This window comes from Saccostrea echinata, unplaced genomic scaffold (assembly GCF_033153115.1).
Source record: "Saccostrea echinata isolate AGI-Se365-2 ecotype Australia unplaced genomic scaffold, CSIRO_AGI_Sech_v1 ptg000001l, whole genome shotgun sequence".
NCBI classification, from domain to species: domain Eukaryota; kingdom Metazoa; phylum Mollusca; class Bivalvia; order Ostreida; family Ostreidae; genus Saccostrea; species Saccostrea echinata.
Window position 1 is genome coordinate 47,256,285 of NW_026889750.1, and position 18,371 is coordinate 47,274,655.

The window sequence follows — 18,371 nt, forward strand, 5'->3', positions numbered from 1 at the left end:
CAATATATATACATGGAAATGCTGAGATTTGAAATAAGTATAAATATCAAAAATATTAGGAAATTAATATTAAAACTTAAATATGAAATAATATCAAAATCGCTTTGAAAACTTGATGTATAATTGGAAAATTTGCTCTGCAGGGAGCATTAGTAGTTTTACAATGTACAATGTAATTTACAGTCGAAATCCTGAAATTTGCCAGTGATCGACCTTAAAACATCAAAAAGTGAGGGGGGGGGGGGGCAACCAGCATCTAAAGGCAAATTTACTATAGCAAAATACTATACTCAGAAAAAAAGCGGGGGACGGGCCTGTTATTTTAACTTGGCGCTATTCATAATCACCGTAAAAAATGGACCCATGTGAAAAATAATATGAAAGCCCTAGCTCAAACCAATCAAAATTTATCCGGCGGTTAAAGTTTTTTTTTCCGGACGAAAAAAAAAAAACAGGCAGCTAGACAGACAGACATCCGAACAGGCAAAGCAAAAACTATATGCCCCTGAATTACGGGAGCATAAAAATTAATTATGTTACCTGTAAAGGACATTGAAGGGATTCCACAAAACATAATTACCGAACTAAAGACCACATAGGTTTGATGAAATTACCAAAGCACAGCACGTAATCGCTGTCATGTAAAACAGGAGAATCCAGAGCAGAAGAGTTCAAATATTAACCGACAAACAATAAATTACAAATCGTTAAAGGTGCAGAAAATGCAAAGCAGCTGTACACAGCTTTAGTATACTAAATAATTTGTATATGACAATAAATAAGTCTTTACAACAAAATTTATTTTTACTGGGAAATAAGTTAATTCGTGGAAAGATATAGAGTTGATGATTTACCGAGAATGAAGATTTAGTCCAACTTTCAGCATACCTATCTTAGATCAGAAGAAACGGTGCATAACTTTTGTTCCACAAAATTAAGGTGGATGAGATAGTTGTCAAAAATTACGTTATATATTGCAATATTTACATTTCACATGTATTTTGCTTGTGTGGAAAGCTTCGGAATTCAATACACTATAATACGGACGGGGAGGTTAAGTTATGTTATGAAATTTGGAGATAACGAACAGTATTCTAGCTCATAATCCATTTAAACAATACAAATCGGGAGCAGAGTAAAAGTGGACCTCCAAAAACATTAGAGGCGGGATCAGGTGCCATGGAGGAGTACAAAGGAGTAAGCATCCCCTGTCGACCGATCACACCACCCGTGTTCTCCTTGTCATGATCGGGTAAATGGAAAAATCCGTAGAAATATCAGTGTGTAAATAATAGCCTAACAATTAGTATAATTAGAAGTCAGCATTTGACACAATGATAGATTGTGTTTGCTGGTGTCATTGTATAAAACTTGCGAAATGATGACTTCAAATGAGACGATTGATATCCTTGTTTCATCAACTTGTTGGTTAATAGCTTGCCTCGTTTTAAAGAGAATGATCGTACGTAGAGCCAATCTCTACCCAGAGTTATCGTTCCCGCTACACTCCACTAATACCTCTGCCAACGTCTAAAAAGTAGTACGAAAAAAGGAGACACGTGGCCTTTATCACAGGAAGATTACCAAGCGTATTACCTTCACGTTTCTGCGTATGTGTCAATGCTGCAAGTTATTTGTCTTTAAAAGAACTAATCTGTCGGCGATGTGTTTTAAATTTTCCACGTTTTCCATATCTGTCTACAATTATAGTGATGCAATATCCCGTCGAAAAATATAATCCCTTGTAAGATGCGGTGAAACAGACATATCTTTTCCTATTTTTTCATAAATAAAATTTTCTTTAAAATTTAAAGCTAAAATATATCACTTTTAAATTTATCATTTATGATGCAATATATCAAAGTAAGTTTTGCCAAGAATCTTGACATTTATTAGACGTTGACAGAGGTGTAGTACCGTAGCGTTATACCGTCCTCTGGTGAGAAGTTGGCGTAGAGTGTGCTCTTGCGTATCGAATCAACCGGGAGACATAAACCCCATATGCAGGTGATGAGAGTATATTGCTACATAAGTAAGGGAAGTTGATGATAGAAAATTTGAAGTCATCACGTTTATCATAAAGTTTTTGTTTAGGTTATCATTAACGTCTTTTTCTAGTAAAATATCCAAATATGAAATAGATATATCAGACTCCCTGGTGTCTTTTATTTCAATCTCATTGGGATATATCGAATCGTCATGTGAATGGAAGTATCTATTGTTAATTGATAATACGTCGTCGATATATCGAAATGTCGAGTTGAAAGCCCCAACAAGCTATTTTTCCTTCTCATGTAGAAGGTTTTGAATAAATTCTGCTTCATATGAATACAAAAATAGGTGTGCTAACAACGGGGCGCAATTGGTACCTATGGGAATTCCAACAGATTGTTGGAAGATCTGATCTTCAAATATACATAGATATTCTTAATCAGAAACTCAAGCATCTCTTAAATATCAACTTCAGAGTACTTGTGTGTACAAGCAGGGACCCACTTTTACAAAACAACTTACGACTAAGATCAAAAACTTAAGTTGATTGTAAAATTTTGCAGAAATGACAATTCTGCTTGAAATTGCTAGCATAAAAATATCTTGTTAAATTCTTTTTAAAAAGATTTTAAACCATATTTAGATAAATGTAAAATAGAAAGTAATAACAAAAATTAAATTTTTGGTCTTAGTCGTAAGTTTTTTTTTTTTTTTTTTTTTTTTTTTTTTTTTTTTTTTTTTTTTTTTTTGTAAAACGGGCCCCATAATGTTTTCTATCAAAATAATTTTGCAAATGACGAATGACCAGGTGAGTATACTTGTATTTACTAGTTCCATTTTTATTGAAAAATCAGCTGTCAATAATATCAAAAAGCCTGGACTTTAATTTATCGTAGGGAATGGTTGTATAAAATGTTGAAAAGTTGTACGTTTGATGTTATTGATTTTGGTAAAATTTTGTGATTTCAAAGAATGAAACGTTTAAATCCAAATCTGCCCCCCCCCCCTTCCCGATAAATTACTAAAAATCAAATTAAAGATTTTCTACATATTTTTGCCTCAATCTTTCAATCAAACATTGTAGTCTATTGATTTCAATTTCATTTTTTACTTTCTTACACTGTAATTAGGTATTTATCTGATTAACACATCAGGGGTACCTTGTTTACATCGATTTCTCATAGACTTTAGGCCACACCCCCATTTTGCAAGCCCATTTTTTATATGAGCGCATGAATGTTTCAAGTTTCGTAAATACGGTCAATGTAAAGAGTTATACTAGTCATTTGCATTCATGAAAGAAACTGAAACAGTCGTGCGCTCATATGTTATTTTCCAAAAAGGTGCAATTTAATCACGTGTACTTGTCTCTATAATAAAGGCACCTTGTTTACAAATTTTAACCCGTCTTTGACCTCATGAATATCAAAGCACTGAACACGTGACTCAAATCTATTCACTTTCATGCTTTAAGCACACCGATGCGATATCGTGTCTAGTGTCTGCGAGCTAGCTATCGATGGTCAAATCATTTTCAAATGGGTAATTAGAATTCTGGGAGAAAAACTTTTTTAATGGTTAAGGTGTGTTAAGATTTTTGATTTACTCGTTATTAAACGCTATTTCAGTCGATTTTTTTTCGGTATCTATGACTTTATATTAGAGGCCTGTAGCATATATCTTGCACTTACTGCTTGTGTCTTATTAATACAGAATTTTAAAATTTAAATTACTGAGGGTATATATTATACATTTACCTTTGTTCCTAGATATACATCAGCGCTACTTTCATTGACTCATGGAAGATATTAAAGTTTTTTTTTTAAGTTAAAACTGTCATTAATTTTTTCGATCGTTATTTGAAAAACGCCAATTCATCTTATCTTTAGAAAACTAAACTGTTTAATTGTTACAAGTGCAAATACGCATATTTCCAATTGAAGAAACCTTAAGGGAACGAAATTGAAGTACGGAGCGCTAAAAAGACCTGAATATCGGATGAAAAGACTGTCATGTTCTGAATTTTGAATTTACCTGGTGTGAGTAAATGCAAAATTTCTAAATTTTGTATTTACTCCCACCCGGTAAATTCAAAATTTTGAACATGACAAGTCACTGGATGAATACATTGAATTTGCACAAAATGCACCCCTAATTTGAACAGAGGGAAGCTTCAGGTTTCTTCTGACGACACTGCAAATGCTATAACACATAGTGAAGTTTTATATCATAATTCAACTGCCTACGTGTATTTGTTGTAGCATTCGGATTTTGCAAAATTATATATATGCTCTGAAATAAATTCTAATTATACACGTAAATGTAATAAGCTTTAATGGATTAATTGTCTCTTTAAAAATAAGCCGGATTTCTTTAAAGTATGAAAAAGGTGTATCCTGCGTTATAGGTTCTGTTTACAAATTCCATTGTGTATTTAATGTATAAATAATTTAACGAATTTCTAATAAATCATTTCAAATATAACTCGTAAGTTAAGCAGAAAAAAAGAAAAACAAAGTAAAGCCTGCCAAATTAAAAATTTATGTTTATATTTGGTCTGTCTCTAAAGAGGGGTTTTAGGTGTCAGTTAATCATAAAATTTAGTACACCTCGAACACAATCTAATGTATTCATACTAACAGACTGATAGACGCTCCGCCTTCTCATTCAAATAATACAATGACCTACATACACATGTAGTTGTAATGGCGAAACCGCGATTTTACAGTGAAGTATACGATTTTATTTAATCGATATTGTAAATCTCTTTCCCAAAGAATATTTTACGGGTATCTATACAGACTATGCTTGAAGACTTTAGCTATAATTAACAATTTTCAGACTTGAAAAGGTGAAATTCTGCGTTTAAAAAGGGGCGAGAGAGCAGTGTTATGAAGATTCATTCTTTTCTAAAGTTCCTTGGAGTTTTTAAGTATCCACATCTGATTACACCACTTCTGGAATATACTGTTGTACAGTACTCCTGAAGTTTTCCATTTACTGCTGTAAATATTTTAGTGAGAAGTAAGTTAAAGAAAGAGCTTGGTAGAACATACTGGAATAAGCTTTGTATCTTTGTAAGGAATTTTATGGAGTTTTGGAATCCAGTATAGGTATGGTAATTCAAATTCATTTTGATTGTTGGGAATATTAAAAATATTCATAACTGACAAATGGTTTTGAAGAATTTCATCCATAGAAAGGGAGCTATTCATATAATTTGGATTACCACTTGCAGAATTAAATCCTAGTTCCTCTAAAATACAATTCAAATAATGAGCCTTACAAACAAAGACAATGATGTTACCTGCTTTGAGCTGGGACCAGTACATACTGATAGTGAGAGGGTATTTATAGGCATTGTATGCCTGTTGCCCAATCTATTCAGTATTCTGAATAAATATTGTTTAAAATCATTTAAAAATTTGAGATTTTAATCTATCGTTTGTTCAGAAAGTTTACGTTTAAAAATCTAAAATTCAGTATCACTTCATGTCTTTTGATATTTTAAAATTAACCTCAAACTTCTATAAATTTTAACTTTCAAAAACTCCGAATACCTATACTCAATTTAATTTAATCTTAAAGAAGGGACTAAGAACATACAAATTAATTACCGCTTTGCACCTAAAGAAGATGGGCGTGTTTGGCGTGTGATCTGCAGGAATAAGGCGTACGAAACATTTATAGTTTAAATGTCTACGATTTGGTCGGCTGACCACAGCTGGACGCACTTTACAAAGTTACGCACATGGGAAAATGTTACATTTAGTTTGAAATACTGTGTCGAATTTAATATATCAGTCCGCTTATTTTAATAATTACTACATGTAAGACTTAGTAACGCTTCACATAAGTAATAAACACCTATGGGGTATTGTTAAATGCAATTACATGTATATATATTAAAGTTTCAGTAGGTTGGAAAAATTGCTTTGAAATTCGCTTTCGGTGCAACAGAACCAGAATTTATCTATTTGAAAATAAATCAGTACATAAAATTAAACTGACAGAAAAAATGATTGTTTGTACAAAAAAAAAAATATTAACGCTCCATGCGAGGATCGAACCAAATATATTAACTTTTCATTGCACTGGACGGGTTACGCATACTACTGAGCTATCACCGCTCCACACACTTTAAGTTTTTTTTTAAAGCGACAATGAAGCACCGCAATTACACGTTGGAATTTTTTTTGGAAAAAGTTCATTTTTTATTGTCTCTGGGTCTTCTCTCCATTTTTTACAAATGTTTGTTCCTTTCTTTGAATTAAAATTCACACATATAAGGTTTCAAAATCATGGAGAGATGGCCCAGAGGTAGCAAATTTTTAGAAAAACGTGTTTGAAAATGTAACATTTTGTTCCAAATGACTCATCTGGCCAATTTTCAAGTTATTTTTTAGCAAATCAAAATACAATATCGGGAAAATATTTCCATTTCCTATTTCACAGGAACCCAATACAGCAAAAGAATGCTAAAATTTTATGTGACAGATCAATGAAATTTTCACTTTTCAAGTGCGCCCAGATTCCTGCCGAATGCCAATCAAAAGCACCCTCGTTCTTTACGAGAGTGTATTGCTTTTTCTGCAGGTAAAAATGATACTAATGATGTGTTTAGCTATTTTAAAACACTTATGTGTTTAGAGTTCATGTTTTTAGATATGTTTAATTTCTAAGCATTTCTAAGTTTAAGTTAAAATCACTTTCTCATACATGTTTAGAAATTTTACAAGTTTAGGAGTTTTATATATATATATATATATATATATATATATATATATATATATATATATATATATATATATATATATATATATATATATATATATATATATATATATATATATAAAGGAGGTGACAACAAAGTGTAAAGAAAAGTGTTTAGATTCTAAACACATATTTACAGTGTACCATATATCCTTCCGTTTCCACTAAATCAGAGGTGATAAATTTTTTTTTAAAAACTATATGAACAATATGTAATGGTTCCAGCAGATAAGGCTTGTAACAACAGCGTCTTTGTAAGGCTCATTATTACAACTGTATTAAGAAGAACATTATTTTAAGGACATACGCAACGCAGTTTGAACTTTATTGTCTTTTTCCCTGGAATTGAAGAGTTTCAATACTTAAAGGAACTGTGTGCTACATTTTATTGTCTATATATGCTGTTGCGCACTTCTTCTAGAACAAGTTTGGATAAACAAAACATCTATCATATATATTTAGTATTTTTTTAAATTTTTGTAAATTTTTCTTTGAATTATACAAGAATTTTCATCATTTGATACCTTTTTCAAAACCCCTGGTAGTGCATGCTGATTTTTTGTCTACGAACATCTGATGGCACTATAATCTTAAATTAAGAATATCTTGAAAAATTATCAATAAGTAAGGTACGTTGCGTATGTCCTTAATTCTACGTCTGGAACAGGCCCGTAGAACGCGCGCGCGGGGGGGGGGGGGGGCACTTAAATTTCTGAGTATAGTATTTTGCTATAATAAATTTTCCTTTAGATGGTGGTTGCCCCCCCCCTTTTTTTTGATGTTGTAAGATTGAACACTGGCAAATTACAGGATTTGGTCAGTAAATTAGTACTTTTTTTTTGCTTGTCAGATTTTTTTTTGGGGAAGTTGCCCCCTCCCCCGCACCACCACCACTTTTAAAACCGTTGCTACGGGTCTGTGGAAATCCAACTTTAATTATACTCACAGTTCACTTTCTTGAGATGTCGACTTGCTATATATATCCTCGTTAATTCGTTAGCAAAATTAACTTATATTTGGGTCGTATTTTGGCTGACGTTTCTCATACTAATTGTAAGGTCTTTGTTTTTATAAATAACCTGGGTCATTCTAATGGAAAATAACAGGTCGTGTGTTCGAATCATGGCCGCGACTGACCTAAGTCGATAAAAAATAGGTAGCAGCTCTGTTCTTTCGCCAAGCTCTCGGCACTTTGAAGTGAAAGTTGCTGGACCTTCGGATGAGACTTTAAAAACCGAGGCCCCGTGTCACGGTAGGCGTTGGCACAATAAAGAATCCTCACTGCTCAATGGCCCTGAGTGCCGAGTAAAGGTCTAAATTTGAAACCCTTCACCGGTATATGGTGACGTTTCTATATGAGTGAAAAATTCTCGAATGGGACGTAAAACAACATACAATCAATCGATCTATAGTAAAGTATAGATAAGTATAGTACTTTTTGTAAGAAATGCATTATCACCTGCATATAGAGTTTATATTTCCCAGTTGATTTGATACACAATAGCATGTTCTACGTACGAACAACTTCTAAAACGAGGCAAGCTATAGCCAAAATAAGTTGATGATACAAGGATATCAACAGTCTCTTTTAAAGCCAACATTTCGCAAATTCTATGGTCGATACAATACATTGCTATTGTTAAGTCGAATGTTGACTGACTTTTTCCATAAAAAGTGTTAGGCCATTTTTTTCACACTGAATTGTCTTCTGATCACTCCGTTTGCTCGATCATGACAAGGAGTACACAGTGAGCGTGGCCGGTCGACAAGGGATGTTTAATCCTGCCTGGCACCTGATTCCACCTCTGATGTTTTTAGAGATCCATGTTTGCTCTACAAGAAAAAAAAAACAAGCTAACAAAACCCAATAAAACATATCCAAATACGACTTAGCCATCAATATATTAAAATGATATCAGTGGAAACTGCTTTAATAACTAGCTTACACAATTGGGAGATGGTAAAGATAAACAAGTTCACTTCCTCTTGTATGAGCATAGGAAGGGAAGTCTATTCAGTTTTTGACTTAAAAATCTATTAAATAATGGTTTTCCCCCTAATAATGTCTATTCAGTTTCGTCTTCAGCTAGCCTTTAATTAAGCTTTGAAAATATCAAGCCCGATAAAAGGTTTAGCACACAAGAAAATACGTAGAGTTTCTGCATTAGCGGAGCAAACTGAATATAACTGACTTTAAAGTAAATATTCTGTCAATTTCTCTGCAATTAAACCATAAGTGTCTTGAATTTTTCGTGTTAAGTGATATTTTAGTTGAAAACTCTAATCAGTCACAAATTTAATTTTACATGTAGGCTTATTTCTTTAAGAAATTAGATATGCTTCAAAATAGATTTCCTTTCATAACCTTTAGAGATGCTATAATAAATTAGAGCTACAAGTAATATGTTATCGTATATAACATTTACCGAATTTTTTGGACATGAACTTAACATTGCTTTTTTGAGAGAAACCGAAGTACTTCCATCATCTAAAATCCATCCTGTTCTTAAAGCAAATTGTTTATATACCTGTTTCACGTAAAGGTTTACAAAAATATATATGTTCTGTGCCTTTTTGTAACACATACCACAGTGGTTCAGTTCACTTCATGCAGTTTTATGTCTGGTCTGGCCCACAAAACCATTGAACCAGTTTTCCTTTGCATCTAACTAATTTTGATCTAATTTCCAAGCGAAAGTTCACTTTGATCTTGAGTCTCTTTTTTTCATAAAATATTCCTCCAAAATTTCAATTTTGCTTACTGCCAAACTTAAGGCTTGTAAACAATGCGGAGTCGTATACATGCTAAGCGCATGCATTGGATAGCACAGACTCTTCGCCTGACTGACTGCCAAACTTAAGGCTTGTAAACAATGCGGAGTCGTATACATGCTAAGCGCATGCATTGGATAGCACAGACTCTTCGCCTGACTGATTGGAGTTCGTCCATTCTATAAAGAGTGTTGATTTCAAGTTTTAACTGGTATTACCATTTATACATTATACATTGTGATAATGGAATTTTCATACCAAAATACATGAATACTAAATGCATGGCCCATCTCAAGTTCAAAATGTTCGAAGATCAATAAAACACGAGTTATTTATCTGAAGGTTTTTGCCCCAGTCTGACATGAATCGATCTGCTCGAATATCAGGTCGCGAAAATCATTCAGATTGATATAAACAATGATGATTGTAATTATACCTGATTTCTTCATATTTAGCCAGCATCTGATGGTAACAAGATTTTACTGTTCTTGGTTTACCACTACATGTACCTCTTCATAGTACATAATCTTTTCTAGTTAACAAAAATACGCATTTCTACCGACAATTTTAATTCAGCTATTCAATGTATAACGACCATTTTTTGTACCTAATAAATGAATGGTCCGATATTTTTAATCATGGAAGCATTCTGAAGGTGTTCTTAAATAAAAATACTCCACCAAAGGAATTTACAAAATTTTGATTGTTATTAAATACATTTCACCTTGAATTTTACATTGAAATCTATGGGCAGCGCAGGTTTTATCAAGATATTGTAAAAAGTAATTTGAATTCCATACAGATTTCTTGGTGAAAATATGCATAAACTCTCTCTTTATTAAAATATGAAATAAAATAAATCATTTACCACAGATATTTTGACAAAATTAAAATTTTCTTTTTTTCGTCAAGGGCAGATAACTCTTCAGAAACTTTTAATGTGCAAAATGACCAGCTTTTCTCATGTTATCAGTCATATGAATTTGGTTCATTTCCCTTTCATCGTTATCTAGCAATGCATTTTTAACTAGTTTAAAATAATTAAAAATTGTTCAGAATCCATTCATTATACATCGAATACCTTAAGGGATATATATTTACAACGAAAGGCATATACCAGAATTTTGTACTAAAAATCGAAAATTCATGAAAATCATCTTACAAATCAGGTTTCTACAGAACAGTACAAAATATCAGGTTTCTATACAACAGTTCGAATTATCAGGTTTCTACAGAACAGAACAAAAAAATCAGGTTCAAATGCCTTTCATAAGCCTCCTACTCGAAATATTATTCTGTGAAATAAAATTTATCCCAATCATACAAAATATTCTTTATTCTACTTGACTCCTACCGGACTAAACTAGTAAATAAGAAATAAAAAGGATCAATAACAACTGCATGAAAACACATTCTTTGCATTCAACAAAATCACAATTGACATCAAAACTAAGGTCAAATGCATATCAAAGCTATCATTCAGCAACATATTCTATTTTCGACTTCAGATACAAAGGGTTTCCTCCCTGAACATATTCTGTCTCAAGAATAAAATTCATGTATTTTCATGGTATGACAAGTAGTGATAAACTCTGAGAGTGTCCGAAGAGTCCTGAACAACCCATAAATTATTATCATTATCAACGCTAACGTCTCGGGGAGCCTTTATGTCCAGCGTTTTGATGAAGGAGATGAATTGTCCGTTTTTGTCGATGACGTGAATTGTCGGTTCATACTGATCACACACAATGATGTGTCCCATGACATCAGTACACAGCCCCAAAGGCGAGATTCTTCTCGCAAACAATCTCCATGCTGAGGGCTGTCCATAGTATGAGAAACGATGGACTCCTGTCTTATCTACCACCACTACAGCGCCGTATTTATCCGATACACAGATGTCTCCATTGACATTCTCAGCAATATAATGCGGAGAGCTGTAGAGAGGCTTTTCAAAATTATCAAACTGGATGCCCTGAGTTGTCTTCCCATCTTCATTGATCCGCACAATTTTCGACTCCTTTGACATTTTCAATCCAACCAGTATATCATTGGTAAGTCTTGAGGCGCAGATGGCATCTGGTCTCCAGGGCTTTGTTTCAACGAAGAGATGTACCTCAGCGTGTTTCAGATTCATCACACGATTGTTTTTAGAATCTGTGTAAAAGACTTCTCCACAATTTGCAATTGCCAATTGTTGAACATGATCGACTTCAATGCTATCCTTTGCCCCCCATTGTCTGTCAAGCCGTACAAGCATGCTTTCTGATTTTTTCATCCAAACGTTGTTTTCAAATACATCTATGCTGTCGCAATTCTTTAAACCATGAATATAGAAAGTAGCTTCAGATCTTACTGGAGATATCTTTAAGATATTTTCCTTACTCGAATCCTGCACACTTTTGTCAACCTCCCGAAATCTGCCTGTGTGTCGAGAACTTGAGACAGTACTTAGTAATTTGGAGACATCTTCGTAAAAAATCAGTCTCTCATTTACAAAAGGGGATGAGAATAGAGGAAGGACTGGCATGTCTTTAATCTTTTCTGATTGGATCTTGCTATGGTACTCAAGAAGACCAGCGAATTCTTTTGAGTACAGTTTTTTCTCGTACTCACTTGAAATTCCTTTGAGGTATGTAATGAAACAAGATAATTCACGTTTTTGCGAGTTCAGTGTTTCCATAAACCATTCCTCGCTGGAATTAAACTCCTCTATCCTTTTCTTTAGTGCAATGTCTAAAAGTTGTTTGATGAGCTCCACCTCAGCTTTTACTTTTTCTTTAAACGCAGAGGTTCGGGCTTCAGAATTCTTTATATCGGTGTCAATGCCCTCACACAATGACATGCATTTTGCTAAAAGATTCTCTCTGATGTGTTTTAAATTTTCAAAGCTTTCTACTCGTGTTCTTTCATAAACAGAGTGAGAATCTTCGAAGGTATGACCTCTGTGTTTGACATCTGTGACACATCTTATGCAAACGGGTACCTTGCACTCTTCACAATAAGCGTTGTAATTATGAAATGGATGAAACTGACAGGTCTCTGCCATATAATCAATCTTTGAGTATTCTCCATATGGTACAATTATATGCTTCTCCGTTCTTTGATCATGTTCATGTTCCTTCTTGCATTTCTCGCAAAGAGGTAACCCACATGACTTGCAGCAAAACTCGGCATTGCTCTTGCAATTCAAACACTCGACAAAGTGTTGGGCAAAAGAAATATCTGATGTCGATTTATCTTTATGACTGACCTTGCAATTCTGACAAATGAGATGATTACATGTTTCACATTTATAGTCTGTATTCGCTTTGCAAATAAAGCATTTTAAACTCTCTTTGGTTTTATGTTCACTTAAATGTTCAACGTGTTGGTCTTTGGCTTTACAATTATTACATATTTGCATTCGGCATGTTTTGCAGGAAAAATTTGCCGTGCTTTTGCATCTACAACATTCAGTGTTAAGTTGAGTATTTTTCGTGTCCGATCTCTCCCTGCCCTCTTTCGTTTTGCATTTTTTACACAGTGAAAGAAGACATGTTTCACAACAAGATTCCGTTTTGACATGGCATGCAGAGCATTGAGAGTCAGTGTCTAAGAGGAGAAATGAGAGCTGTTATTATTAACTCATGTAACTTACATGTACTATATGTATTTGATTTATTAAGATTCTACATGATGTTTCTAATGTTAACTCAAAAGCAGAGTCGTGGTTTCATTAAAGACAACTTGACAAGAACAATTTTATATTGCATGATATAAAATATTTTATCAAGTATACATGTATTTTGATATAAGATATATCATGTTATTCCATACTGTTGCTTCTTAGTTGTTTATTCACGTCTGCATACTTACTAAGATAGTTTACACTACGTTGTAACTGGTCTACTGTTAGAGCAAATTCCGCAACAGGTTTAGACACTATCATCTTTAGGGTACCTCTTGAGGAATTAAGAATTCTACTGGCCTCATCTTTTGTAATATTCCTGACATCTGTGTCATTAACCTGTAAACAGATCTTATATACTTTACTTATTTTTTTAAATTTATTTATTAATTATACAGACAGACTTTGTAATTAGAATTGATAAAGTCTGTTATTTTGAGAAAAAAAATCCATTTTTGACGATTGATGCACTGGAGTACAGATATGGTTAAAGTTCGTTAAAAAAGCTTTCAACTAATTTTAACAGACGTTTACAACCAGATACATACATTGTAAAAGCATGTTGGTAAGGAAAAATGCTAAGATCATTTATAATTGGATGGACTTGAATGACCAAAGGTGATACCATTTTGACGAAAAGGCGAATCTTGATTTTGCTGACAAACACACTATTGATGCATGAGACATGTTTTCAATTCCCTCCCAGAACGGTGTTCTTTTCACACTCATACAGTGTTTTGATTCTGTAGAAAACTAAAGTTGTCGACGTTTCCAAATTCCAAAAACTATTTTAATATCCGTCTTCCTAAGAGTTTCTAGGTTTTCAATTTTGCAAATTTCAGAATCTCATTTTTCTTTTCGGAAATAGACAAAAAGGGCCATATCGGTAATTAGTTGATGTTACAATGTCTATCAGTTGATGTAACAAAGACTTTTTGTTGACATTACAAGGATTTAAACCTCCCCGTTTAAAGTCTTCTTTTCGCAAATTCTACGGTCGTTATAGTGACCTTGTTTGTAAATACAACGTATTTTGTCAGACATGTTTCATATCATTTGTTAGGTCATTATTTTTATACTAAATTTGACTACGGAAAACTCCGTCTACCTGATCAAAACATAGGGCTCACGGCGGGTGTGACCGGCCAACAGGGGATGCTTATTCCTTCTAGGCACCTGATCCCACATCTGGTTTTTCCAGGAGTCCGTGTTTTTACCCCGTACACGATTCTTGTTGTCTAATGTATTTCTGAGATTAATCATTGTTCTCTATTACATTTTCAACAGTGAAATACTGTGATTTATTTATTGAATAAAAGTGATATTCTCTCACAGTGTGAAAGGATACCAAAGTGATATTCTCTCACAGTCTGAAAGGATATCAAAGTAAGTAAAAAAATAATTTCTGGCCTGTCATAAGGTAGAGATAGTAACGAACCCGTCTTGATAGATACTAAAACTGTCAATTATGTTGATAAAATCCATGTTACAATGTTTTCAATCACAACTGCTAAGCTATGACGTCTCAACGGCTCAACTCTGACGTAACATCCTATGAGACTGTGTTAAGAAAAGACATCTAGGCAAAGGGAAAATCAAAGAAAATGTAATGAACAGAAAATTCAATGTTTTTTGTAGTTGGATATGGAATTTATTTCACTCGTGAGACAGGATTTTTTTTTATATTTTCACTCGTGCTTCGCACTCGTAAAAATATAAAAAATCCTGCCCCACTCGTGAAATAAATTCCATATCCAACTACAAAACATGCATTAAATATTTTCTATTTATCTTGACCTTTACATTTAAAATATCCATGAATTCAACAATATTAAAAACTGAATGCTGTTCATACTGTCAACAGTATGATTACAGTGATTAGCAAATGTGTTGTGTTCATACTGTTCTCCCTACGATTTGGGATATGGCTACATTTCCAGTTGTAGCAGTAGTTTTAGGGAGACATGTGTATTGCAAGAGAATATGTCCTCCTACCCCTTTCTCCTTTATCTCAAACTTCCCACTCCAAGTCTTTTCCTACTCCTTTCTCCCCGTCTCCTCTTCTGCCTCCTTCTTACCCTACCAACCCAATCATGATGTACATTGTACGTAGTTTTACCTTAATGATCCTATCTCCTACGGCCAATCTTCCATCCTCTTCAGCTGTGCCTCCCTTCAGGATCCGTGTGATAAATATTCCATTGTCTCCTGGGATGTGCTGATCTTCTGACCCTCCTGCTACTTCTATCCCTAAATCTACGGAAGATAATTTAAGTATTTCAAAGTATTTACATTCCATAGTAATTTTTCTTATAAAGTATGTTGAAAGCTTTGACATTCAAAACACCATTTAACAGACGGGGTGTTAAAAAGTTAATGATTTTTATTTTGACGTCACAAACGTTGAAGCAATGTAAGTGCAACGTCATATGTCAGTAATATAATTTTTAAATAAAATGGAGCTCGTAAATTTACAAACCTTGTAACCGTAATCTGCAAACTAATTTTGTTATAAAAAACAGTTTGATTCTACGCACAAGTACTCTGATGTGGATGTTAAAAAGATATTTGAGTTTCTGATTGATAATATAGACGTAGTTTTTGGAGACCGGGTCTTCCAATTATCTTTTGAAATTTTACATTCGTTCTAATTTGTCCCGTTATTAGCAGACATGTTTTAATATTCATATGAACCAAAATTCATTCAGAAAAAAGACGGTTTTTGCTGTGGCCTTCAATTCGACATTTAGATGCATAGACGAAATTTTATTGATTGACAATATCCATTTTCACTCCTAAGTTGATTTGATATATCCATTTGAACTCGAAATAAAAGATACCACAGAGTCTCACACATTTGTTTCATATTTGAATATTATAGTAGAGAAAGCCCATGGAGGGTGTGGCCGGTCGACAGAGAATGCTTAGTACGTAATACTTAAATCAGCCTTTTTTTTTTAAATCAATCTTCCATAAAATCAATAAATGTATATATAAACATTGAATTACAAAAATTTTGTCATGACACGAATGGCTGTGCAGAAAAAAACTTTCATGTCGCGTTAACACCCGTTATTCAATTATCAGTACAGCTGTCTGTGTTATGACACGTACGATGAACGTCTAAAATTTAGAATTCAATACATATATATATTTCTTTTTTTTTTTTTTGTTCATTTTCAAAGGATCAATTTTGATGAGAGAGAGGGAGAGGCAAAATGAATAAGTACATGTAATATACAATTGTACCTTTGTTTTCTATGGTTATGTCAAAGGATGTTGTAGTTTCTCCATATAACCGCTGATATAGCTGTGGAGAAATAAGAACGTTTTTTTATTCACCATTGTTCTATTAATACTTGTAAATGCAAACGAGAACAAATGACTTTAAAAGGTATGACTATTTAAATGAGGAAGAGTAAAACTTGTGAAAAATTGTTGCTTTCTTTGGTTTCCATGGAGATAGTAACCAACTTGAATTACAACTTGAATAAAAAATGAAAAATAGTAAACAAAGATTGAAATTATATGCCTATGAAAAAGCATACACAATAAAGAGCGCAAAAAGAATCATTTACTCAAACATACTATAACACAATTTTTCGATAAGAGTGGGTCTTCGCTCCTTTTTTTTTTTTTTTTTTTGAAAGTTTACCCTCAAAGTTTGCGTTAAAATCTACATTATTTGCTTAACAAACGTGGTGCAAAGACCCACTATACATGTACTTTAAAAATACACTTTTATGACACAACATTCGCATCTTTCCAAGAAAAACTTGAAGTCCATATAGTCAAATATCATATCACAAACATGATTTAAGGTGGTACACAATAGATAGGCCAAATTTTTCTGCAAATTCAATTTTTTTGAAACTTTAAAATTTTGTTCTAAGATACGAAATTCAACCTCACGTTTTTTGCCAACATAGTTTGAAATATGGCCTATCGGAGCCCTGTAAGAAGATAGTGAAATCAAACATTAGACCTGAGTTTGTGCATTATTTAAAAATTACCAATCGATCTATTGCAAATTTGTGTGATGCTTTTTATAAATAATTACAACCTTTCTGTTTATAAATCTTCCAGTAAATTATATTAATACCAGTACATGTATATATGAGTAGAATGTGATGAAAAAATGGAGCATACATAGCCCAGGAATTGAAAATTCACATATAAGTATGCTACACCTTAAGTTCTCTTAAGAGAAAATGTATAATTCAATTTTTACAAAAATTAACAGAATGATTGAAATAGAACCTAGATCAAACTGTGTCAAAATGAGGAAAACTGAACCAACAGTTTCACATATTATGGCGATTTAAAAAAAAATAAATGCAAAAAATTAAAAACAATCACTAGATGACGTCACAGTATTTGACCACTGACCTCTTAATATGACCTTGACCTTTATTGTGTATAAAGGATGGAGACTCCTTAAAAATATGTTCAAATATTTGGTCTCTAATGATATATATTGGATCAAAAGTTACTTTACATTTTATAACAGACTGTCATATCGCATGTAGATGACATAAACACATCCTAAAATGTAGGCTCCCGAATGACCAATGTATAGGATGTCTCTTTTTATTTTTTTTATTTATTTTTTTTTTTTTTTACAAAAATGGCAAAAACATATCACAGCTTATTATTTTTCTTACAAAGATCATTGGTTATTGATATCATACATTGTAGTGATATTATTCTTTTTTCTAGTGTACTTAATAAGAAATGAGTTAAACCAGATTTCAGGGGGTTTTGTACTACCTTAAATGCCACTATTTATCAGGAGTTGTGTACCGTAATGGTTAGCGTTTTAGTCTCAAAAGAAAATGTACCACATTATTTTTTTAATGACAGAATAATTTTTGCCGAGGAAATTTTCTTCATAAAAGTTTTGTTTATCAAAATTTCATAAAATTTAACAATGAGAACTTTAAATACTAAATTCACAAACTGAATATAATTTTTATATACATTGATCTAAAGCTATAGGCATTCTGCACGCCTTGTTCATTCCATCTCCTTTGCATTTACCTCTTATCAGTAAATTCAAAATTAATAACGTTTTAAAACAAAATTCCTTACAAGGACTATAAGTTTTGTTGTTCTTTAACAGGATATAATTAATTTCTATTGCATTGAAAGGTGCTTGTCATTG

General features: G+C 33.0%; 1 protein-coding gene across 1 annotated transcript; it reads right to left on the reverse strand.

Moving 5' to 3' along the window:
- Positions 1–10,088: 10,088 nt before the first annotated feature.
- On the reverse strand, positions 10,089–15,506 carry LOC133197968 (uncharacterized). The gene is made up of 3 exons (XM_061334131.1): positions 15,327–15,506; positions 13,396–13,546; positions 10,089–13,131 (listed from the first exon to the last, which is right to left on the reverse strand). The coding sequence occupies exons 1-3, from the start codon at positions 15,504–15,506 to the stop codon at positions 11,093–11,095; spliced, it is 2,370 nt and encodes a 789-aa protein (XP_061190115.1). The 3' UTR covers positions 10,089–11,092.
- Positions 15,507–18,371: the final 2,865 nt, after the last annotated feature.

What these genes read in the sequence shown, in the direction of transcription:
- LOC133197968 (XM_061334131.1), bottom strand. Translation starts at nt 15,506, where the DNA reads ATGGAATGTAAATACTTTGAAATACTTAAATTATCTTCCGTAGATTTA. An exon ending in TAGGAGATAGGATCATTAAG is followed by an intron (nt 13,547 to 15,326) that starts GTAAAACTACGT and finishes ATCTGTTTACAG; the next exon opens with GTTAATGACACAGATGTCAG. An exon ending in ACGTAGTGTAAACTATCTTA is followed by an intron (nt 13,132 to 13,395) that starts GTAAGTATGCAG and finishes TTCTCCTCTTAG; the next exon opens with ACACTGACTCTCAATGCTCT.